At 34.7% G+C, this 27,174-nt stretch overlaps 1 protein-coding gene across 5 annotated transcripts in view; it reads right to left on the bottom strand.

Annotated features, from left to right (window-relative positions):
* The window catches only part of LOC128674050 (semaphorin-2A), a 313,535-nt gene that overhangs the window by 46,850 nt on the left and 239,511 nt on the right, over positions 1–27,174 (bottom strand). For all 5 annotated transcript variants that reach the window (XM_053752331.1, XM_053752330.1, XM_053752329.1 and 2 more), the window contains one exon: positions 533–620. In XM_053752331.1, the coding sequence (XP_053608306.1) occupies positions 533–620 (88 nt within the window). The remainder of the gene's footprint in view (positions 1–532; positions 621–27,174) is intronic.

The raw sequence follows: 27,174 nt of genomic DNA on the forward strand, positions 1-27,174 counted from the left end.
TTTCAACTAATTGCGTATATTGGAATAGCCGCACATTGGTCATTCGATCCTTTCTAAAGCTACTAATTTCTTAGAATGTAATATCGAAGGTTTAATATTTAATGAATGTACGGTGTATTGATAGTTTATTGTCTTGAGATATTATTTTACAATGCGGTAAGAATGACTATATTTTTTATTTTAATTATTCATTCATACGACTTTGAAATTATAACAAATAAAATAAATTTCTGAATAAATAATTTCCATAATGTATTCGTTTATCCTTTTAAAAACTATATAAAAGATTGTTTAAGTAACTAAGAATTATTAAAATGCCGATGGCACAAAATCTTTATTTTCGATATTTTATATATGATTAAGGAATTTTCGTAGTTCGTTTTCAACGTTGTTGTTTTATAGACTCATACCGTCTTATTAAAAAACATCGACTATTTTTAATACTGGGATTAGACTCGATTTACTTAAACCATAGACCAAGTTATGTTTATAATATGATTGTTAAATAACAATATAGTAAATAGTCACTTACATGGCACCGACGTAAAGGGCATCTCGTTTGGAGTCCAAGAAAAACGTTCTGTAGTAGAGAGTGCCACAAGAAAACTCCCGAACATGATCTGAAAAGAAATAAATATTTATTAAATATGTGACATCAAATAACATTATTATATAATGCCAGCTAGACCTTGGTACTGCGCTCTCATGAGAATTTTTGGATAAGAATGACCTACGTGGTATTTGGAAAGGTAGTACTGTACTGTTTACAGGCAGTTTGGAATAGCACATAGGATAATTCTAGGAGGAATACTCATATAGAGGAAGGACAAAACAGATACACAGTAGAAATTATTACTACAATTTCACGAACTAAAACACTAAAAAACATTAAACGTTTCTAAAGTTGTTTCGAAAACTTCCATTCGAATACAACTTTTTTATAACACGTAAAGAACAAAATCGTAAGATTTTATGTTTATTGCGCAGATGGTACACAAATGGCAGAAGATATAAGCTTACAAGTTTTAAGGGCACATCCGTGGCACTTTCGGATGCCTTCAAATAAAGTAAGCAGATATTTTCCTAAACAAGTCCCGGATCAAAGGGTCGAAAGGAGGTCGCTTTTGCAGATACGTTTGAGCTACACGAGGCATGATTTCCGAATAAACTTCAAAGGGCTATTGTTGATAGATGTTGATGTCATCACAATTTGCGCAATAAAATACATTGTAAAAATGAGTTTAGTACTGATAATTTTCATGTAAAATTTATATCTTCAACTATCGATGTGTTTTCCTTTGATCCATAGTTCCACCGCTATATCTATTGTGGTTCCTATTCGATGGACCGTAGAAGAATGATTGTGTTATTTGATTTCTTCAAAATTGTGCACAATTCTCAAAAACATTTTTTTATTTTTTGTATTTGAAACTGACGCATGGTTGACGTGTACAATTCGTATGTGATGTGATTTATGCAAGACTTGTTCTTCTTTTTCTTATAAATATAACTTGATAGCATCCTAAATATTAACCTATCTGTATAGGTTAATATTTAGGACGCCACGTGTTGGTTTGAACGTCATAATGTTTTACCTATTTTCCGAGGGTCAGCATGGGATAGTCACGTTCATGACCCACGTCTAGTTTATTAGAGCCGACTTTTATACAGTTTAGGTATACAGCGATGTCCTGTATTTTGTACAAATTTAGAGCATGTGAGTAATTGTAGGACTACTGAAAATGGATAATTACTAGAAAGAGATACCTACGTTACATGACGTACTTATATAAATTACGCGATGCGCGTCGCGTCGACTTACGAATCATAGCTTATGAACTAATTAATACAAGTAATTTGTTGTGAATACATAGTATAAAACAAAGTCGCTTTCCTCTGTCTGTCTGTTCCTTTGTATGCTCATCCTTAAAATAACACAACTGATTTTGATGCCGGTTAATTTACATATAGTGGCATTTATGAGTAAGGTGTATATTTATAATTTATTATGGCTTTACCTTAGCGACCTGAGACAGCTTGTTGCTGATAGCTAGTTGTGATATGCATTAGGTAAAATAGAATCGCACCAATAAATATCGGAGCCATCAATACAAAACATGAGTTTGAGCATTTTCCAGGGCGAGTACACAGTGCAAAAAGTACATACAATGCCAGTGATTCTTGAAGCGGAAGACTTCGTCGACTGTACTTATTTGCGATGGCTCGGTTCGACATTTTGAACTAGCACGTCACTAGTTCAAAATATGGCAAATATGGATATAACCCCAGTGATTGTAATTTATTTTTCTTCACAATTGTATCAAGTACTTATATGAAATATTTCATGTTTATTATTCTTAATTTTTAAAGTCTATCTCTAGTTTTAGTGTATCTGTTCGTTTAGTGTATTATAGTCATCAAAATTTTTACTATTTACAATGTTGCATTTGCTTATTTTTTAAACTAATTAATTATTTTATCACTTGTAATAGTCCTGGAATTTTAAGATCTATTAAAAGAGCTAATTTATAATATGTTTTTATTTATTGTTTATGTTTTTTTTCTAACAAATAAAATAAAAATAACAAAAGAGCACCCTAAAATAGGCAAACAGCTTAGCGTTTAGCTTACTAATGCAATAAAATACAAATTACAAATACTAATACAAACATGGGACTGTAATAATTATATAACGTGATTTATATCTGTAATCAATTTTATTTTGTGTTACTTCTCCGACGTCCCACGTAAAAAAGCGCTCGAATTTACCTCCCTCTTACGTTTAGAGTTCTTCGAATATTATTGGCACTTGTATAATATACTCGTAGTTACAGTCTACGTTATTTTTTACTTCAAAATCAGTGCTAGTTTTGTAAATTTTTATCAAATAATAAAATTCTTCAATTTTATTTTTCATTGACTGTGCACTCCAACGGTCGTCGACCGAAATATTCATTAGATATTTTACGTACACTACGATTATTTAAAAAAATATATTTTGTGTTTAACTCTTGATGTTGATTGAGTTACAATCACACTTGCAAAATGCCGAGCTGATGCTGTTGAAGATGAAGCTTAAACTGGAGACTGGATTTCGTTGTGAAAGTGACACACAAGCGGACGAAGTGAACGATAAAAAGCTAAATTAGAAGAATCCCGTGTCTTATAACATAGGATAACATCCTTACATATGATAAAACAAAATTTTCTGTAGCGTATATCTGTCTGTTCGCGATAAACTAAAAACTACTACTACTTTCATGCGGTTTTCATCAATAGATCATGTGATTCCTGAGGAAGGTTTAGGTGTATCATTTATTATTTATTTTGTGTGTATTATTATTTATTATGCGGAGCGAAGCCAGGCCGCTAGTTTTGTATAAGAAAAGAAATTATTATCGCCTCATAGCGTTCCCCGAAGGGCAGCTTAATATAAAAGTTGCTTGACATGCCAAACTGCAAATCAAATCCCAGACCGCAAAATACTGAGCCTAGATGCATTCGGTCGTGCGGCGTGCGGTTTGAATCTGAATGCGACAATGTTGACAGTAGATTTGGTAATCTGTTTTGTGGAGCTGGAGAATTGATGTCAATCCTCGCGTTGGTTTGCACGGTGAAGATTTTTGAACAGTGTTTACTAAATTCATAGATATTGCGTTGTAATGTTTCACTGCTTTTGTTTAGATTAAAGTGCTCGTGATAGGTATCTAAGGAAATTTAAAATATCATTATTTTGGACTTTCAAAATATTTACTTAATAAAAAAGAAAATTACCCAAATCTAAGAAAAGCAATTTGAAAATGACACAAAAAGTATGTAGATATACTTAGTTTGTACACCTGAAAGACTGCTGGATATCCATCCATATAATTACTTATGCCATCCGGCAGAGAATAGTTCATAATTTATAAACATCTGTAGGATAAAGATTACAAAAAAAATGTGCAGTTAAACATGAACTCAATATACATGTAAACATGTACCTACCGATACTAAAGTGACAATGGAATGGAGTTAGAAACAAGTAATAAAATAGCCATTATCGATGGTGATACAATGCTTTCAGACTCAGATGCATCGACGGGGAATAGCACAGGTGTGATATTGGAGAATTCGTAATATGGAGTCGCTATGCCGCGCGCCGCCGGTGGGATTCACTTTCCTACTTAGCATATAGTACCGCATAGCTCGCGGCGTGTTTTATGGATATGGTTAGGCTGCAACTCCACTAGTGAGCACTAGTGGAGAGCGACCTAAAGCACATCATAGCAGAGCTGCTATGATGTGCTTTAGGTCGCTCTTTATCGTCTTGGTTTAGGTCGCTCGAGCTGGGTGGCACTGCGCCGCACTGCGCGGTGCACTACCAATAGACTAATTGACATTTTTAAATTAATAGAATTTGGTAATTTTTGACAAACGAAATTCTATTGGTTGTTCGAAGCTTCAGTTAACATAGCATAATGGAGCACTAATAGTCGAGTTCCAGCCTTACTTCTAGGGTTTATACGTGATGATAACATTGGCTACATGTGTCCCTCTCTTATTTGAGCGTTGTCTCGCTTCCTCTCCCAATCATAAAGCGTCGCAGCACACAGTTGGCTTCACTACTTTATCTTCTCTATTTCGCACGGTCAACAATATAATCAGGTCATTGGCACCTATATCCTTTTTGACAACATCAAGCCGAATAGCAAAAACATTGGCTACATTTGTGATATGGTAAATTGTTTTTTTATATTACAGGTGAAAAAGAAAATTCATTGAAGTCAAACATGACATTGTATTTTTCCTCTATGAATGTAATTGTAACTATTACTCATCATAAATATAAAATTAACAATCAAATAAATCATAACACGGAGCAAGAGACAAAAATAATTTGATCGTCGGGGATAAAATTAAAGTACTAAAATGCGAAACATCAAAAAAGTCCACAAAAGCAGAATCGTAAAACAAACTCGAGTGCCTCAACTCAAACGTTTGCTGAAAGAAAGCAAATACTGCTTATTCTAGCTCAATAAAACTGGTTGTAAACGACAATGAACAGTTATATTGACGAGAATATTACTTTGTGACCTCTGACTAGAAAAATACTTAGATTTTGATAAGAAAAACGAAAGTATTTTAATACGAACACTATGACTATAATCTATAGAAGTATGGTCAGGCAGTAAGTTTACCAATACAAAAAAAATCGCCGAGAAGTTATAGTATGAGTTAAATTCCGTATTGCGCTAAGAAAACACGAGGGGAAATGTTTCGAAAAAAGTCTGTAAAAGTTTTTTTTGTGGCTCTCTCTATAATTTTTTGAGTCGCAATACTAGTTATTGGCGATGTGTAATCAATAAAATTAGGTGCCCAGCGTAGGTAGACTATGTTCAAAGTCAGTGTTGGCAATACGAAAATCAGCCAACCCGTTGCATTTTTATTGGCCCGTAATTTTATATGGGAACGTTTCAAGATCGTCAACGACCATATAGACATGATTCTCAATAAATGTTTAGTATACGTTGGAAAACCATTCTAACGTCAATGCTCTATAAGATATTTAGAATGTCTAATTTACAAAACGGTTGGCGGGTGCAAAACGTCAAATTATAATTTCGTGATAAAAATTAGAATGGCGCTTAGAAATGACTTTTGGAATTTTATATACGCCGAGATTTAGACATTCAAGAATTCGAGAATTCTGGGTCTTGTACAAAAAATAAAATTAAGAATTTTATATTTTTTTTATATATATTAGGATATATATAACAGGATACAATCAATTTAAAGAGATACATAATAAATTTATGAACTAGACGGTGACCCGTGTACACACAACATGACAACATATGAATATATATAATCAATTATATAACTATGCAACTAAACTAAAATTTTAATTAAAATAGGTTAAAGACAACATATTAAAGGTCAGTGGTGGATGCGTTTGTTTTGATTTTTAAAAGTATTTGTCTTAGTAACAGCAAAAATATAAATTTTTCTTTACATAATTTTTCTCAAAATGGAGGAGGAATCATTTTGATATTTAGACATTTTGCACCCGCTGGACATTTCAGCTGTTGGGAATTTTGAACCTAAACGTCTGAAGAAGTTGCAACTTCTATTCAATAACTTCATCTATATTCAAGTCTCATCTTTATAAGTGCTTTCTTTTATTTCCAAGAAAACTATTGCCAGCTTATTGGGAAATATCAATAGGTGTTTCGCAAATTATCGGAAAAATGTGCATATTTCATGGATTTGACTGAGTTCAATGAATTTCATTTCTTAAAATGTACAGACATTTTTTGAAAAGACAATAAGCTGGCGGGTTATCAAGTTAATAGTTTCTAAAGAGAATGAAATTTCCTGTTTTAAAGGAACTAATTACAAAGAAGAATATATTGATTGTGTGCCAATATCCTACTATTAAATCGCTCCTTTATTGATTCATGTGATAACACGATTCAAACAAAGAGATTTGTGTTTAATTAGAATGATCATCTGTAGATCTAGACAAAGGATATAACGAAAAAGAAGGTAAATCAAATTTACAAAACAAGACTCAAAAAAATTATAATATCCCCCAAAGGAAAAAAAAATGTCTTCTACAAGTCACATGTCTCAAATATCACATTCCCGAGATCCGCACTATAAAACACTTACATATTCAGAAGTGGCGCGACTGGCGCTGGCTATCTTTCACCGCGCCGCCGCCCGAATCATATATTCAGTGCATTTTTCATCATTCAATCTAGTATGTGGATCACAATAAATGCGGTGCGCCGGGTGACATGTTCGGCCCACTCTTTTTAATATTGCACGCTCGTAAACGTCAGTCTATGTGGCGATAGTTTAGTATATACTCTATGTGTAGTAGTTTGTTTCTGTTGCAATGATCGGGATTTGTGGCCAGTTTGTAAACTGCGAAATGGGTCACGTTTTGGGCAAATATGGAGAATGTTGCTCAAATTTTTGAGGTAATTATTTCAACAACACAAAAACAAATTAAGATAATTTGTTTTTATTTTTCAATTTAGTTTGTAAATTTATATGGGTTATAATAGTATTGTTTATTTACTTTGTAAAAATTTGTATAAGATAACAGTCAAAGTTAGGTATATCTGTGCTCTCTGCATGAACATTCGATACGACGGGGCAAGTCTCTTTTAACGAGAGAATTATTATAATGAAAAAATTAGGTTACTGCTATCGAACAAAAACACGAATAATTAGTAAAGCCGCGGTCATATCAAGATTTGGGATATAAGGCAGTAGGCACACTGGCACGCGACTAACGTCAACAATGTAGCCGCATATCGAGTTATAATTGGGCATTATTCTTATTTTCCATGTAAACTTAACTTTACGTGATTAGATAACATGAAATTAATTTATAAGTATATATTTTTTATTATGCAACAAGTTATTTTGAGTTATTTTGTTCAATTGCGAGGGAAATACAATGCCTGTAATTCCAATATATATATATATTACATAAAGTTTATTATAATATCACAGGCATTCATAAATCTATCTTTGATAGTTAACCTTACTACTTCGAAAACATAGTCGATTTAGTTGACATAATGAAAAAGTATCTAATCACAAACAATTTGTTGGCTTTGTGTATATTTGGAAGTTCGTGAAACTTTTGCCATTTTTGGTTTATGGAGTTACGTGTGGCAAATGCGACTTCATTGTGGTAATTGTTTTATCGCATGAGCACAGTTACATTGGTCAGGGGTGTCCGGGGGTGAGGCGGGGACGCGGAGGGGGTTGACGTGAAACCCTCACAGCTGGAGTCCGAAAAAGAAAGTTTTAATAAACCAGCTAGCGTTCCATAGATCCTATCAAACCAAATTATTTTGGTCAAGGATAGTTTAAGCAAACAACATGCTTTTTTCATGGATATTGTAATTAGTACAATATATTTTTATTATAATAAGTCGACTTAGGTCGATTGTAGGACTTTTAAATAGCACACTTTATTAGGCTGTAATTTTTAAGGTGTATTTTAATGTTCGTAAAATTTCAGCGCCCGAACGATATTCTAATGATTTGTGCGTGATAAAATTTCCTATGAGATACATGATTTTGGGTATTTATAGATAAGGTTAAAAATAATAACGATGTAATAATAATTTGATGACCTCGGTGGCGTAGCGGTAAAGTGCTTGTCTCTGAACCGAGAGGTCCCGGGTTCGATCCCCGGTCGGGTCATGATGGACAATGATCTTTTTCTGATTGGCCCGGGTATTGGATGTTTATAAAATATAGTATCATTCAGTTAGTATCCCATAACACAAGTATAGAACTTACTTTGGGGCTAACTCAATCTGTGCGATTTCTCTCAATATATATATATATATTTATTTATTATAAAGTATATTTTTTTTTATATTACTATTATTTTATTTCTCTCCTGTTTACCGCTATTCTGGTACTCAAAAAGTATTTTTGTTTTGTCTACAGTATCTATATTAAATTGAGTATTTATTTATTTTTGTGTGTTTTTCTTATATACGTACGTACATGGAAAAAACAACACGCATTTTTAACATCTATTTGTATTTCTAAACTGATAATATCAAAACCGCTTGAATTCAGACCGAAATTCCCAAATCACGTACCAAAACCCATTCCTCATTTTTGGCGGGAAAAAGCAGCAAACAATTTAGCGACAATCGCTCATGCATTATCGTGACAATTCGGAATAGGGCAGGCGTAAGCAACCGTTGTATGATGGATTATACGGCGATTACCAACGACAGGAAATCAAGTATTTTTCATTTGGCAATTGTTACCGCTATCACAATATGGTAACACGACACGGATTAGATTAGCAGCAATTGGCTTACATGGAAACTTGGCTCATTAGCTTTTACCTACTTAGCACGCACATGTAAAGCCCGTTCTACACTTTTTGGGCCATAGTGCAGCCACCAATCGACATTGCTTAGGTAGCCCAAATTAAAACTGAATTTTATATTGAAAAGTTACAAGGCGAGTAGGAGAAGCGAAAAGTAATTAACTTGCTACTGATATGAGATTTTAGCATTAGAAGATCCGTTTCGTCGTCATACAGAATTTAGCCGGTTAATCACTTGGGTCGATATTAAAGGTTGTAAATCTTAACTTTACAGCAAGTACTTTCACTTGCTGTAAAGTTAAGATTTACAAATGAAACAAATGTTTATCTAATATATTAATAATTAACTAACTATATATCAGTATTTCATATTTATGCGGGTAACCTTATTATTGACATGAAGGTCAATAAAAAGGTTACCCGCAAGTAACTATGAACTGAAACTGTAACTGTGACTTTAACTATGCATCTCTCATCGTTTTCCCGGTCTTCTTCAGTCGTAAAGCGCGGGAGCCCAAGGTCTGCAATAATTTTAACTTCCATTCACTGTTATCCGTAGTTTACGTATAAAACGCTTAAGTTATTTACAACACAATTATAGAGCTTGAAGTACTAGGGTATGAGGAACTTAGTAGCGATTAAAGGACGTCGTAAAGGAAACCGAGTAATCTCATACGAACCGTAATAAAGTATTAACGCAGTCTTCATTCCACCCCTCTTTATGACTTATTTTTTTTAATAGTCAATTTTGAAGTGTTGCCAGACGGTGAGATGGTTTACTTTGCTGAGCGTAAACTCACTTGATGAAAGGATTCTTTTAATTAAGTTAGTATATTATGTGTCAAGATACTCACATGAGAAAATATTTTAATCAAATATAATTTTGTGTTTATAAGGACATTATTTGCCAACTTAATCGTGTTAGATTAATTTTGATTTGCTCAATTGATTGACAAATAGGGATGCCGAGGTCCGTGCGAAGTGGAGACGAAAAACTAGGAAAGAGGGCCATGGGCTCCTACGCTCAATGGCTGATGGCTGACGCTCGATGGCTCGAAGAAACCGGAAAAACGCTGATGATTGTAGAGATTAATTTTGATTTATTTAGTTACTAAGGAGAAGTAATTAGTTACTAAGGAGACTATATACACTATAAAGCTACGGTTACAATGAAAATAGTTTACCGTCTACGAATATGACTTGTTGCTACGTCGTAGCTGTTCGTAGACGTTTGTAGCTTGTAGCTGTATTGTAAATTGTGGCGTAGCGTAATAGTAAAAGTCCAGTGTGGACTTTTGCAGCCGATCGAACATAATATGGGTAAGCATTTAAGGTATAGATATTTTTATTGGAAAAATATGTTGTAGAAATTATCGAAATCCAATTTGGTCATTCGAATTATGTCTTCAAATAATAGCGAACTCTTTTTGGGATACTGAATATGCTAAACTATATGGTCGTATGTAACTTACACATAGCACGTATAACACTATCTAAGACCCAGGGCATCGCTCCCGTGAGAATTTCGGGGTGAAAATTCCCTTTTGGGTTATTCCAGGTTACATTCTAACCGTGTATCAAATTTCATAATAATCCTTTCAGTTGATTTTGCGTGAAAGATTAACAAACATACATATACACACACAAACTCATAAACTTTCACATTTATAATATTAGTAGTATAAGTTTCACCTTTGTTATATCTATCAGTGTTCCCACTCACTAGTCTTCTTCTAGTTACTGTTTATTTATTTAGCTTAGACTATTGTAACTCAAAAAGGTCAATGATCTTAAACACCATTTAAGATTTCTATCCTAACTTAGTGCAATACTAAATGAGCGACTTAAATGCTAAATATAAAGTTACAGCGTAAGGCAACACTGACGGATTACCTCAAATTCCATCCTTAAGTGCTTATTAACTTCACTTATTAAGTCTCGTAGTGTCGTGAGATATTCGCTCCACCCTTGTCATACGACACTTGGAAATATTATGATACGTGTTTCTGGATTATGAACGGTGAATACTTAATTTATATTTTATGCAAGCTGTATTATGTAAAGTATTTTCATATTTTGAAATATTTGATGAAATAAATATATAAAAAAAAATAGTTTGAAATTAAGGCGCGATTAAGATATAATGATCCGAACTTCGACATTCTTTGGACAATGCAGAAATTAATAAAGTAGATAAGCCAGTTTTAAACTTTATCAAAGGAAAGAAAAGAAACAAAATTTGACTTAGTAAACGTTAACAAAATACATAAATAATGTTTATTTTTACAATGAAATGAATTGTCTGACCATGAACGTTATAAATATTTCAAAGTGGCGGAAAAATGAAAGCAGATTCCAGGAACTTAACAATATTGGGGCCACGCTTGGATGAGCACAGAATTCGGATTTTTTTGTGTCATAGGTAGGTGCTTTTTTAATTTGATATCAAAATTAGTCAAATTTTTGGAACATAAAGTCCAGTGATTGAATTTATACAATTATTATGTAATTATTATGGTAACAAAATAATTAAAATTGATTGATGAAAATGTTTCGTCTCATATTTTAGTCGACAACGTCATTGTAATCCTTTCCGTTCGTCTTGGTAGACATGGAAAGGCTCTCGGCTCCCGGACTAATTCCGAATGCACCTCCAATCGTAAAAGCGGTCGTAAACCAACGAAGCTCCCCTCGATGCACGGGAATCAGCGAACAAATAGTTGATTTCTTATTGGCTTCCGCCCAGACTCAGATTGAAAATTCTCCATAAAGACATTGGGACACGCCTGGCCGGATTAAAGGGGGAAACTAATAAAGAAAACTTTTGCGACACCGTATTTTTACCAAACGCGCTCTTAAAAGTTGCGAGCCTTTATTAGTTTCCCGATGGTAATTCAGAACGCGCCGTGGCGTTAGAAACGTTTTCCCAAATAACCGTAAAACCAGTTTCTAGTTCTGTTATCGCTTCCCCGTTTCTATTAAGTTTTTCAATTTTGCAGGTCTCATAATAAGATATACGTCCAACTTTAGTCTGACTCATAAAATGCATATTTCCCAGCGCTTAATTAAAATGTATTTTAATAGAGTCCTCCGCATACACGTTTCAATAGCTTTTAGCGAGTGATAAAAATGAATTTGCACAAGCAAAAATTATGAAATACGGAGCCGGGAGGGAACGGAAAATAGTGACAGAAAAAGATAGGATAATAAAGACAAAATAAGGCGGTAAATATGCACTGAAAACATGTCAGAGCGTACTCGTTTTCGAATAGGAAACAGGGTAATGCGGATATCATTTACATAAATTATAGTAGAGTGGAATGGTGTCTATGCGGCTCGCTTGCGTGGTTGGATGACGTTCGTAGTCATAGGCCTCACATACTGCATTTATTTCGTATGCAAAATATTTTAACGATTATCTCAATTTTCTTTGAACGGATCATAATATTTTACGCGAGATTTTATTGAAATTGTTGCGAAGAGCCGTGATAATTTCATTGTTGTTTTTACGAGACGAAAAAACACTACTTTCCTCTGAGAGAGCTGTAAATTCCGCCATCGCGCCTAAGGTACATAATTTCACACACGCCGCGACTCATCGTTCGGCGAAATATTAAGGTATATAAAATTTTATTACGCACATTACCCCTCTCTATAAACATTTTCTGTGTCGCGTTTTTCCCCCACGGGTCCGCGCACCTCTCTGCCTCCTCTCTAATACCACATTTGTGTCTTAATAATGAACAGTATTATGTTACTAGCGCTCGCATTGTTTGATTTTCAATCTCCCGAGATTGGAGATTTCCTTTGCTCTGCTAATGGCCCCGCTCGCGGATCGGAATATCTGAAACACTATATCGAGCTTGAGCTTTATTGCGTATTATTTGAACTGCTTATTGATTTATTGGACTTTGTTCTCAATCGAAGTTTTCAATTGTGCTATTTTTTCCGTGAAGCAGAAAGCTTTCGCATAATGAACTGAATGAGAATTTTAATGTTTTCTCTGCACTCGACGCGAGCAGGCGGCAGTTGCCTAGTATACATGCAATGAGTCAACAACGGGACGGTCGTCGTTTATCGCTTAATATTAAAAGAGGATTAATAATGTCTGACAGTATGAAAGGCGTTAATAAATTTAATAAATTTCATAGAGGTGCGACGAGAGAAGCGCGATCGAGGCGGTAATCGGCGGGAATCGGCCGGGAGCACGAACGCAGCGCTCTAACAAATTGTTACCGTGCAGAGGGATATAATTTACTTTTGCTAGTTAATATTAACTGTAAAAAAAAAACAAAATTAATTCTATTTATAAAATTAATTATAGGTATTAAGTTAAAAAGGGAATTCTGTATAATTAAGAAATGTTCCTTAAATTTTATTTTTTTGCAACGGTAAATAATAAATTCTCGCCTCACTTCAATAGAAGTAAGGCGTTATTTAAATTATTTTGCTATTGCAAAAAATAAAAATAATAAAAAATTCGAAGTAAATAATAATTCTTAATTAAAAGTAAACAAATTGCCTTCGCAAAAAAATAAAAATAGGATAAATAGGTATTTATAATACGAATGTAGTGGACTGATATTTTTTCACACAATTGTATTCCTATTCCACTGTAATAAATGCTAAAGTTTGGATGTGTGCGGGGATTGGTGCTCAATCACGCCGAATCTACTTAGCGGATTTCGATGACATTTGATACACTGATATAATGTAATCCGGAATAGCACAAGAGCACATAAGCAAAAAGCTTTCAATCTCAAAAATTCCACACAAGCGAAACCCTGAGGCGCAGCTAGTGTACTATTATAATTTCCGTTCCGCATCGGACCCAAATTCGTTCTTTTTAGATATTATAGAAATATCAACATATACTTACTCCATTCTCCGCCAACAAGAATATAGGTATTCTTAAGTACAAGTACTGTCTATATCGTGTTTCTTACTTCAAGAAATACCTTCTGCAAAATTTCTAATTCCGCATGCGTCTGCCAGTTTATCGCAACATCTCCCCGCTTATTGATATAACCGGTGTCGACTATGGATACCCAGATATTGCTACCTGTTTGTCTCAGCCTTATTGAACTACACCACTCCTTACTTTTTATATATTTTTTTCTTATTGCTCTTCGTGTAGCTATTCATCGGAGCGAGACGCGCACTGATACAACTATAATATTTGTATCAGTCTTGGTTTCATATTGTCATTTGAACAAACATGGGTTCTTTCATTATGTCGACCAGAATTGTTTTGTTTTTATACCTCAGTGCTTTTGCTTGGGTATGATAAACGAATTTTACGCAGAGGTAGTTTGGGTGGAAATAAATTTTAAATTTCGCATGATTTACACAAAATAGTATATCATGTACTTAACGTGTTTATGTTTTTATTACGCGACTGCCCAAAAATTAGTGTTATATTTACAAGATCAATGTTTGTATTTATGTTTGTCAGTCTCTTTATTCCGCCTTAATTCTTTAATAGGTCAGGATAACAATGAGCGAGGTAGGAATTTAAATTGTTTAATATTTGTCAGTCTCTTTATTCCGCCTTAATTCTTTAATAGGTCAGGATAACAATGAGCGAGGTAGGAATTTAATTGTTTAATATTTGTAGTCTTATAGTATATGCTCTGTTGCATGCACCGGTACAAGCACTCCGTGATATAGACTATGTGACGTCATTATAAAATCAAGGCAGATGAAAACCTGAAAAATAAAATTTTAACGTGTATTGAAAAATAAACATTTTAATGGATACCCAATAGCCTTAAGGGTTTGGGAAAGTATTTTGCACCTGGGTGATAGTGTCTGTTGCAAATTCGGGGCTGTCCGCTCGGCGAAATCCTGTTGCAATTTATACTCATTGAACCGGAAAAAACCGGAAAAAGTATAGGGACGCAAAGGTCGCGTCGATTCTTTTATTGGTGCGAAATCAATAAGTGGCATGACGAGACTGAACTCCGTTTTCGATTTTCGTTATTTTATATTTACCAGATAAAAGTAATAATATAGATAAACTCAGGCTAGGAGAAGATATTTTTATTCATATATTGTGCTAATTAAGATGTGCAAGAACTTGATTCAAATACCGTTAGATCAAAAACTAGATAATTATTTACACGCAGAGTTTTTTACTTTCGTATAAAAAAAGAACAGATTTCGTTCAAATTATTTAAGCTTGCTTAAATATAAACTGATTGATGGAACCACAGTGCACAGGAAGATAGGACCACGACTCTCAGCAATGATGATAAAGGCGCAAAGAGGAACTATGACCTAGACTATGGTAGTCGCAAAACGAATCCTACCCACAAAAGTTACGACCTATATCAGCATAAATGAATCGCTTGCAATTAGTCGATTCATAATGGAAATCGAATAAATCAGAACTTATTTACGTCTCCAGGGGACAGATTCAATCGGAACGGGCACAATTATTCTGAATACATTATTGAGGCATCCGGACCGCTGCCAGCAATAAGTCAGCCAAGACTCCAGGGAGCCCCAAGTCCTGCCACTCCTACAGGGTCATAATTGAAAATTGAAATTTGTTTAGGACCGCGTCGGTTCCTAATTTGATTTCAACGGCAACTCACGCGCCATTGTCACAAAACAACGACGGTAGAGAAATAACACTTCATAAATAAAATGGGACGAGGAAAATTGACATGTTGTACTTATCAAAATTAATCTGAAGAGGGTCTAGTTTTCAATATTTGTTTTTCAATTGTAACTCTTATGAACATGCAATACAAAATAATGAAGCATAATACTTCATTATTTAGCTAACTTTATAGTAAAACAGCCAAACAATGGCAAAATAGACTGAGTTGTGTCGCTAAGTACAAATAAAAAAAATATGGAACAAAAGTATGCAAGCTATATTTCTACACCTTTCTTACTTTATACTATTGGTAACCGATGGCCATAAATATAACCACTAGAGGTGTTCCGTTCCACCACTTAATCGCGCAATCACGGTAAAGTTAGAATTATGTTATCCGAGCTACTTGTAACGGAACGTAATTGTATTATAATTTGGGGATATTTAATTGCTTTGGTTTTAGTCGCAATGTTGTTCGATATGTGTAAGTATAAAAAGGGTTTGAAATTCATTTGTACGGAAATTTAGATTGATAAATTTAACTCTAGTAAAATAAGCGCAGGCGACTTTTAACCATTTCGTTATAACCATACCATCTACGGAACTCACAAGCGAAAAAACTCACTTTTAAATACTTGACATACAAAGCCACCGAAAATAGAACACTCACTACTAAGATCATTACAAAATGTTAAGAGGATGGCTAAAGTGACACGTACGTGCATATTCCGTTACCCAAAAAATTCTAGGCTATAACATGTCTTATGTCGCGGTAATAAAGTTTATGTTGATGTAGCTATTTGTAAGCACATCCCGGTTCCCCTCTAGCCTTGGGAGCCATTCTTCTGCCGGTCTACCCAGCGGAGCAAATAACTCCCGTATAAATGCAGCGCCACCTAACGGCGATAAAGTGCATATAGCTGTTTTAGTATGCGGCCTGACGGGAAAGTAAGATGTTGCTTAGCCTCTGATGGGATTGGTAAGTTATGGTTGGAATTTTATGTGAGAAGAGGACCGCAAAGGCAATAAAGTATAGAGGATGTTTAAATCAATTACAATGTTTTCACATTTAAAAATATGTTTACGTCATTGAATGCTTAGATAACAACGCTATCCTGAAAGATCCTCATTGAGTCGCGGCGCTGTGCAACGCGAAAATATCAAATGTATGGATGTACTACAAATGACAACTAACTATGGGCTCAGTGTAAGTAATTACATAATTTTAAAAGCTATTATATTGACACCAGCATCATTCAACAATAAAATTGCACCATAGAAAAGAAACAGATTTATTCGCATTCGCAATGGGCTATTTATTATTTATTGGCAATCACCATCGCAGTGACAGAAACAAAAGTGCGGCACACGTGAGCGCCCATATTGGCAATATCAAGAATTCGCCGATACAACAGACACGTACCATTATTAGCCGGGGGTAGTTTCTTCCCCCCTCTATCACTCACCTACGCGAGGGGGCACGGTGAGCCCCCACACGACTAATCACAGAGGTCGTACTAGACGCGCTATGCATATTTATTACCTACAAATTCTCACCGTTCGATGTTTTTCATCTACCCGCACCGTATTTATTTAGTGGCCAGGTACGAACGGCTTAATGTTTGATTAGCTCAGATTCCCCTTAATTTCTATAGGTACGCGAGTTAGATCACGTCCATCCGCTGTTTGTTTTCCTCGTTCCCACCAAGTGAATTAAATTGGATCCGATCCGTGCAATAGATCATTGATTAACTATTCGATAGATTGCAAAATAAATAGCCAGCGATTGCCCGTGTTGGAACAATTGAACTCCACTTTATAAATTATGACAGCGAAACCGGTAAATTTTCAGTGTTAAAAGCGAATATTACCGCCACAACAAACAATTACTGTCCGGACGCCGGCTTATAAAATACATTACACACTTCCACAGTAATTAAAATTTCTCAAGCGAAAAGGGGAAACAATAAAAATTTATTGCTTTAATCGAACCCGTGTGCAAATGTTTGGACGGATAGACTTGAATAAAAAACTAGACAAATATATTCTGTCTGTTGCGCGCGAATTAAATTCCTGGCGAACGCTAATGTTTAACCGGGGAATTCTTGTACACTTTAATAGGGGAGGTCGGGTTAATTAAATATGCCCGGGGTTCATTTTCATGAAATTATTTGATCTTGGCCCGGTATAGTCCCGATTCGGCCAATTCTAAGATCACAGACTTTAATTTAATTTTATTTTTATAGGAAGATCTGTTGAGAGTTGCTGGGTTTATTTGAAAGTGGAGTACACGCAAAGTGGAGTTTATTACCGTCTGTCTGGTCCTCGGTTTTGAAGGATGGCTCGGCAAATTGACTGAGTGCGGTCTCGTGTTGGAGTAATAAACGACTTTTATCATAACCCTTTGGCGCAAGTAAGGAAATATACTGCGCTGCGGCTTTTCGGTTTTGTTCGCGTAATTTAACAACTTGCTTTGTTTTTAGTACAAAAGTTATTATTCTCACATGCGTTATGAACATAAAAACAGTACAAAAATAAATAGCATTTTAGTTATAAAAATATGCACTTACTGACTTGTTTTGGTAATGTTGCCAATATGTCTTTCTCTTTTATTAATTCCACAAAAAAATATAATATACAAATATTTATACAAGTTTGGCTCTAATTTTATGATTGAGACTATGACTGGGAATACAGCTGTCACGACTACATATCCTTTAGATGTGTTTTGTACGATACCCACGGAATATGAAGGTTCCCAGTTTGTGAACCACACGCCAATGTTGCTAGAACCAGTAACGATTTAAGAAATATAAAAAAATAAAAATAAATTTAATCCCCTTAAGATCCTTTATTAGCTTATTACTCTCAAGATGCATTTAATGTTCAAAGATGCAACCCTCACGCGTCGAACTTTTGCTAATTAATTGTAAGATTTTAATCATAGTGCTGAGTAACGAAATTATTATGGTTCGTTTAATTTCCTGCCCCTTCATCTTCTAATGCGTTATGGCAAAATTTTAATCAAGGGTGTGAGGGAATATTAAATTATGCAGACTGTCGTGTGCACTCCCGATTATAAATCTTTTGGTTTGTTTAGGTAATGCCTAGTAGCCATAATTTTACACCACTGCGCAATAAACATACACCCTATGTTATGCAAACGCTGGAATAGTTAATGTCTCTTAATGATTTCAACTACAGTCTTCACGCCCTCTTCATTAAAATTATCATATTAATTACTATCTGTGTTATTTTAGTCAGTAAACAATAACGATTTACCTAAACTTAAACTCTGCTGGTAAGAAAATGAAAAGAGAACCAATTAGAGAGTAATATTAGAGAATATTATAGGTATATAACGTGTCTACAACGTAGAGTGCCGTGCCTGGACGTGGCGGTTTGGTTTTAAAATATTTCAAACATTTTGTTTTCAATTTCAACTGTAATTGTACAACGTGCATTAAAAATTCCAAGGTTCTTATATAGGTATAGAACTAAAAATCTCGTCCACGGCACGCCAGGTTGAAACGTAGTATAAATAATCCTTTTATAAAGAAATTTTCCTAACCTGACAATTCAACGCATCATTGATCGATCAATATACAGACGACTATTATACAGCCAATATGCGACTAAAAGCGCTCTATTACAAGACACCGCAAGTTCATCCTGCACATTAATTATTCGATCACGTATCGCTTTTAACATCACATACACATCGCATCAAAACAAAGGAAATATAACTAAGACACCGCAACCATTACTGCACCCGTATAGGAGTGATCTAATAAAACATTCAGAGGGCAAAACGGGGAAAACACAAAATCAGATTGTCGGGAAATCACACGGCTGACGGCCGCGACAGGGCCTCGGTATCTATTATTCAGACAAGAAGCGCTTCTCCGCTTTCGTACTGTGTGTAACTTACGACAATCTATTTCTGCTGGATACCACTATTGTTTACGTGTCAAACTTTCTTTTCAAATCTTTTGAGATTGTTTTTTTTTGCGTGAATAGAAGTCGACAGTATTGTGATTGAAATGTTTTTACGTTATTCTCGCGGTTGCATTGAACTCATACTTATTAACTTTATTTTCCGGTTGACGGCTAGTAAGTAGATATAAGTTTCTGTGAACACTGACTTTAAGTTTAAGTAAACAAAAACGGTGGCCATTCTATAAAACTATAATAATTTCTACTAAAATTAATTTTGCCATAGTCTGTTAAAATATTTTTTATTAATCGCCAAGAATTTATTTCTTTGAAGAAGAAATGGATAAAAATGAGATGGTGGAGCTAGTGTGCCTTTAAAATTTCTTTAGAATATTTTAAAATTGGAATTTTAACATTTGGGTATAAATAATGTTTATGTAAGAATTATTTTTAGTTGCTTTGTTTTAGTTTTTTATGTTATTATTGAATGATATTGCAAATAATCCATTTTATAGCTGTATAACGTTCAAACTAAAGGCATACATATGCTTAAAGCCTAATTCTCTTAGCGCGGTAATTAAATAATTGCAGAATAGAATGTTCAGATAATCGTCGAATCGCTTCAGATCAGCACACAGGGCTCACCAAATTGCCACCCGGTTCACACTTGGCCAATTATCGACGGAGAAGTTTTCACCTCTGAATGCAACCCATTATAAGGGCGAAATGTGGCAGTTTACTTGAAGTTATCTACGGTTATTAGAGCTTTAAGTTAGATCTAAAAGTTCTGCAGCGGAAATTAAAATCCATATTCATTAAATATTAAATTTAATGACTTATGTCGAAGGTTGGTGGAGTAGAAGCTATATGACGAGAGAAAGTAAAGAAACGTGGACCGAAATAGCCATTTTGGTCTTTTCTATACTTTCTCTCGTCATATCTCTTGTCATCTCGTTTCCCAATATGTGGCTACATAAGAGTGGCCCGTTACGGTAAAATAAAGTGAAGAAGACAAATAAAAAAACGGGAAGACGATATTAAATATACAGCAGGGCCAGTGTGAAGAAGATGAATGGATAAGCAATGGATGGTTTTATATATCTATGATATTCTTGTGGAAAACACCAGCGATATAGCTTATTAACTAACTTATATCGTTTACAGGTAGAACTTGCACAATGAAACGATAATTATATTCGATGCTGTTGATCTATAGTCAGTAGAAATTGTAGTATATGTAAGTATAAAATAAATTAAAAACCAAACCGGCAATAAAATTTATATAATGATAAAAAATCGGACTACGGAAAAATATAATTAAACCAAAAAACTCTTCATAAAAGTAATGGTCAGTGCCTCTTAAAGCTCATAATACGTATTGTTAAGTAAAATTTATTTGGACCGCCATAGATTAGAGATTCTACAATTAAAAGGGCCATATTAAGTAATTTAAGTGCAGCAAATTCGCGTAATAAGGGGCGAGTTTAATTACAGGAATCGCAGTCGCAGGGTTAGCTCCATAACGTTCCCATGGGACATTTATTGGCGCACATGAAACAATAAAGAACGGTTAACTGGGTTTAAATGTGAACAAGAACATCGGTGGACAATAGGGGCCAGTGGTCAGCGCGAACTTACCGCGGCAGGATAAGGGCGGCGCTGTTCGATGTCGATATCGATATTTCAATTCGAATGGACTGACTCGGTAAGGAAATTACGTGTTTTGGCAACCGTTTAAGCAACCGCTGACGATGTTTCAAGATTTAAATTGGCTTTGCATTGTAGTATTTTAGTAAGTAGTAGTTTCTTACGCAGTTGTAAGAAACGTAGATGACTTAATTATGTTAATATATTTATTGATTATGAAATTATTGATACTTTCATCTGCAACGCTTTCCTGGAAGAAACCCATTAGTTGAAAAAGATTTAAAATTGTCATTACTATCAAAATTAATACACGAGATATTCAGTTCGCTGATTCAAAAAGCTTTTAATAACATCAAAATAAAATCCCACCTACTTCTTCCAGGTGAATAAATAGGGATGTATATTGTCACATAATTGAATTATCGATAGTGGAGCGGCGATGCGTGCGACCGAGGGAGCGTAGGTAAGTAATAAACGTGCCCGCATAAACCTGAATCGCTGACCACCGTCGAGCCTATACTGGGAAAAATAAAGAAATAACAAAACGGTCACAAGTATAAATAATTGGCCAACAAATAAAATAAAAGGCCAATAAAAATTTATATCGATTTCAAAAGATATCAACATTATTTTGCCTATACTGTGTTATAAATGAGTATGTTTGTATCATTTGGTTTTTCTTGCCAAAAAAATAAATGAATCATCATTATCGTCGTATGAAAATTTAAATTTAAGGAGGCCATTGAAAACAAAGTCTGATTTATTTATAGAATTTTGCGTTTTACGTATTTCTTTTTCAAACACAAAGAAATACGTGAAAAAATATTTTGTTAGACGTATAGCCTCATAAAAACCTTAGACAAGGCAAAATAGAAGCGATGGATGAAGACAGATAGAAATGTGACCGGCAGCTACAAGCCGTGTGTAACATCTGTAATCTCTATGTTTTCCGAAGCCCTTTGTGTATGTCCAGCCACAAACACTATAAGAAATAAAATAAAATCTAATTTACCGCCTTGCTACGTTTATAGAACGGTTTACGAGAGCCCACTGGAGTACTATACTCAATACTACGCTTTTATTTCACCGATACGATTAAGGTACATTTTGGAGTAAACATTTATTTATTCATGCTCGTTTGAGTTTTGGGATTGTTTTTGGAGATATAAAAGTAAATTGCCGACAATAAAATCGAGTTTTATTGCACAGTACTAATAAGATCAAAAATTGAAAATTCTTAAGCATATCTTTTACGATTGCCTTGTAAATAGATATTTAAAAATTGATCGCAGAAAAAAATCTAATACATTATTTATATTTACTTTAACAAATCAAATTTGTTATAATATATTTTAGTTTTTACTTTATTTTTTATGATTTGTTGTAAAATATTATTGGTGTTGAATAAATGAGATTAATTTCCATAAATATGCTATCTAAAGAAACAAATGTATGAATAAAGAACAACGGTAATAGATAAAACTCCCCAAGGAACCCTAAGAGTGAACCCCGGCTTTCGGGCATTCACCGGACACTCCAGCTCATATCTCTTATTTACGTTCATTCATTCGTTCACTAAAACTACTCGCACACATTAGTGGACAATAGAAATTGGCAACATATTCGCAGATAATATGGTTACCGAGACCGAAGGGACAGGAAAACTGCATTGCGTTCATACAAATAGAAAAATGGCCTCGAGCAAGCTGCAAAATGTCCCAAAAATACATTAGACGCATTAGAAACACCATTAAGGGTCGCCGATAACAATTAGGGTGGTTCGGGGCCTTAAGGGGAATTAACAGGGCATAGAGCGTTAGCACTGGTTCAATAAAGTGTTTCGCTCTCAATAATTTTCTTTCAACTTAATACCGCCAATTTATTTGTAGACACGACAAATAAACATCGCAAAAGAAAGGTTAACAGCGACATCATCCTCAAAAGAGAAATTCATTCATAATAAAGAGGACATGGAGATAAAAGGTATGAAAAATGAGACATCAAGTCGAAAAGATGCGTATACAAAAAGGCGATGGCGGAAATTCTTCTAGCCAAGACTTCGGCGCGGCGAATACTGTTACAATATGCATAACTTGTTGAGAGAGTAATCAAAAGACGATATAAAGTGAGGAGAAGACACGGTGAAAGGCTAAAAATGTAAACCCTCTCTTAGATTTCCGCGACCCTCGGGCGAAGTTCGCGTAAGATGGGAAAAATTACCGCGCCTCGACAAACTTTTTTCGATTTGAATTATGAATCCTTATTTTATGCCCCGTCCTTCAGAAGTTTGTTTTACACTTGCTCATTCTTTGACGTAACGCGAATATTAATGTTGTGCTCTGAATAGACATTGGTTACGTTAACTGGGCCTTTGAGTTTTAGTAAAATGAACCACCTATGTAATAATTATGAAGAAAGTGTTAATCTACTTAATTAGGAATTTATTTCGTTAGTTTCACTTTTCTTGAATTTTTTTTTTGTAGTTATAGCTTTTGTAACGTTAGGGTGGGTTGCATCCTCAACTATGACGTTAACTTTAACGTGCGCTGAAAAACGCAAAGTATGTCATTTAGGCAAACCTCAGCGACGCGCCGGTGAGAATTAATGTCAAATTGACGGTGCCGCTCATCCTTATTGGATAAATTTAATGTTAAATTTGTTAATCTTTCTATTTTAGCTGACAGATGATTTGTGTGAATCTATACACATCTGAATGAAAATGAGATTAAAACAAGTGTAAATGAAGCCTTAAATTAAGTGAATCACCTTGGCCTAATATAAAACTGTGAAGGCTAAAGGATTATTACGTTGAGGGTGGCTTTTGACTCGACTTTGTCAAGAGTTTGAATAACTTTTCTGTATTAGCTTTGGTAATATGATTTGCGAGAGGCGAAGGCACCGACAAGTAAAATATAAGTATATTGATGTCAATGAATAAATTTATACTACGAGAATTAAATCAAGCTTGTCTCTGTAAACTGTAAAGGTCTTTATTCGGAATATAAATAGGAAATTAATTTTAATATGCTTTCTACATAAATTGGTACAACGAGTTTAAATTAAATTTACCGCCATTTGTCTGTTATTCCTAATTGTCTGAAGATTGGCGTGGAATAAAACACGTACTCGTTATCTTAGGCATTTCTCACAATCATCAACTATTGCACGATTCCTCACGATGTTTTCACCGAATACTGCGGTAATAATGAGGATGACATGAGAGAAAAAATTAATAAGTTTATTTGTGTTTTTTTAATTGTCTTAAGCGATTCAACGAATGAACTTTTATACTTTTAAAAAATATGAATATCACTGGCCATAAATGCAGTCGAACTCCAGATCAGTTTAAAGGAACGTAAACACAGGAAGAAGTTTGCACTCCTTAGTCGTCGCCAGGTAGGCGCTCATCGCTCCACAGAGAAAATATGTAAACTTCTAAATTGTATTTGCATTTCATACAAGCAGGGAAATATTGGCTGCGTGCTTGCGGACTGTTGTAGAGTATCAGCCTCTCCCGCCGTCCTAGGTGAGCGGAAGTGCGCTACACGATGCCGTGTTCTACGCAGGGTAATTACGGCTAACATAGACCACAAGTAAATAAATACTCTCTCTCCCATCTTCTCGGTTACATTCAGAGCTGTAACACTCCAAAGTCTTCAAAAATTGCCATTAAATTAGGAAGAATTGGCTGATTTTACAACCGCCTGCCCGTCTAACATCAAGCCTCTTTGAGAATGCTAGTGTTGCCATCAGCTGTCAATCCCTTAGTTGCTTTGTACGATATCCACGGGGATATGAACTGATCCTATTTTAGGGCGAATCCACACTCCATAACAAGTAAATAATACATTTGATGTTGATGCTTCGCGTAGTGTTGAATTTGCTGCGTTCGTTGTTCACCTAGGACGTAGGGTTATCCAGAGGGGTTGTTTCATCTTTGTTTTATAAGGATACATGGCCATAGGCATCCTTTTGATCGTGCCTATTTAAATAATAGTTTGCGGGGACGAATGAATCTGAAATTGAATTTTAGTTGGGACTCGTGGTTATAGATCGTAATTTTTCAATTTATTTTCAGTTTAAAGAGTTCTAAATAATGAATTAACAAGTTATTCATAAAAAAAGATAAAGTATAATTAAAAGTAAAGCATTTTTTGTCTCATCAATGACCAGACCGATATTGCGATAGTGACAAAACATACTTTAGCTTAAAGTATGATATATCTTTTTAATGTATTTTTGAAATACACCTTAGTATATAATAATATAAAAGTATATAATGATATCAATTAGTGAGCGATAAAAGTGGTTGGACACACTTTTACCCAGCAGTGGGACCTGACAGCTACATAAACAAGTTTATTTGTTAGACAAATAAAAAAACCACCGACTTTCAATATTTATTTCGCTACAACTTTTAGACGGCTGAATCGATTTTGATCAAAAATATCTAAGAACCGTCGCATAAAAATTAGCTACCAAATAAAAAAACCGCAACCAAGTCGGTTTACCCATTGATGAGCTACGGTATCACGTACACAGACAGACAGACTTAGCGGTCAAACTTATAACAACCCTCTTTTGTGTCAGGGGTTGATAAAAAAAAATTTAACAGCAATTAAACCAATTTGAGTCATTACTCGTACTACATATGAAATTACATTTGATAACATGCATATTTTAAATTTCACTGATAAATCTATTTAGTTTGTTGTCGATATATTTGACGAGGAAACTCACTTGATATAATGATAGACAAAGTGACTTCCCTACTAAATAGTAGGGAAGTCACTTTGTCTATCATTATTATGAATTAAACTAATGGATAACATGGTTTCAATCAATATATTGATCAATTAAAGTGGACATATGAGTGAAAATGACCCATCAATGGTTCATTAAGAAATTAGTGTAATGGTAAAGGAAAACTTTGCGAGGAAATGTGCACACATTGATTGATTGCCGAGTTGTTTAGCGTGTATGCACCACCTTCACATTACATGGCGGTAGTCATAAAAGTCATGTCAGATGTAATCTGGCGACATGATTGAACATAATATAGTGTTATCACACAGACGATAAGTGGACCAAAGAAAATGTTTTTGATTACGTTAAAATATGTCTATAGGTAATGTCTTGTGGTGTGCGGTCCCGCCATAGAATAGGATCCTTCGTTGGAGGTCGTACGTGGTGATGAAAGGAACACACAACCTCGGCAGCTGATAGGCAACAATAACATTCCCAAAGAGCTCCGGGCTTCAAAGCATCCAATGTAACCTAATATATTTCGAAGAGAGATAAATGTGTATAGGAAACTATATTGCTGATGTTAAGTAAAACAAGAATTCCTGAGATATCTAATAAATAAATTGAGCACTTTGCCCTTAAATCTCGAGCATCGAAAAGCTTTTATTCGATATTAATTGTTATGAAATTACCTTCGCAGGGCCGGTCTTGACTTGACCTTTAGTTGTGCCCTTTTGGTGACCATAAACGTTGGGAACAATAAACAGCTAGGAGTGACCCAGTGGCGTAACTATTTACTATATAGCTTTTGGTTCATAAAAGATTTGTTTCCCCTATTAAACTTTAAAGTCTACGGGATAAACTCAGTATAAATAAAACCATAGGTTTGACAATGCCAAACAATATGAATTTTGTGTGGCTCATGCGCGATTATATGGGTTAGCAAATAGCGGGTTAATTGTTTGACGCTGTGATCAAAATTGAAAACTGTTAAAATTAAATTTTGGAAAGTCACTTTATTTAACAGTGGGGATGCCCATAATTAAGTTCAGTATACGATAAGTAAGTTTAACAAGTAGTTTCTCAACAAAATCTGTATCTCAACCGTGTGCATTTGTGAGTTTAGTTTCTAAACGATATTAAAAGAAGAAAACAAACACATCTGATGCAGTGGTAAAGTTCTTGCCACTGAACCGAGGGTTCGATTCCCGGTCGGGTCATGACGGAAAATGATCTGATTGGCCCGGGTCTTGGATATTTATCTATATATGTATTTGTTATAAAAATAGTATCGTTGAGTTAGTATCCCTTAACACAGTCTCGAACTTACTTTGGGGTTAGCTTAATCTGTGTGATTTGTCCTAATATATTTATTTAT

Source organism: Plodia interpunctella, chromosome 12 (assembly GCF_027563975.2).
Source record: "Plodia interpunctella isolate USDA-ARS_2022_Savannah chromosome 12, ilPloInte3.2, whole genome shotgun sequence".
Classification (NCBI taxonomy): Eukaryota; Metazoa; Arthropoda; class Insecta; order Lepidoptera; family Pyralidae; genus Plodia; species Plodia interpunctella.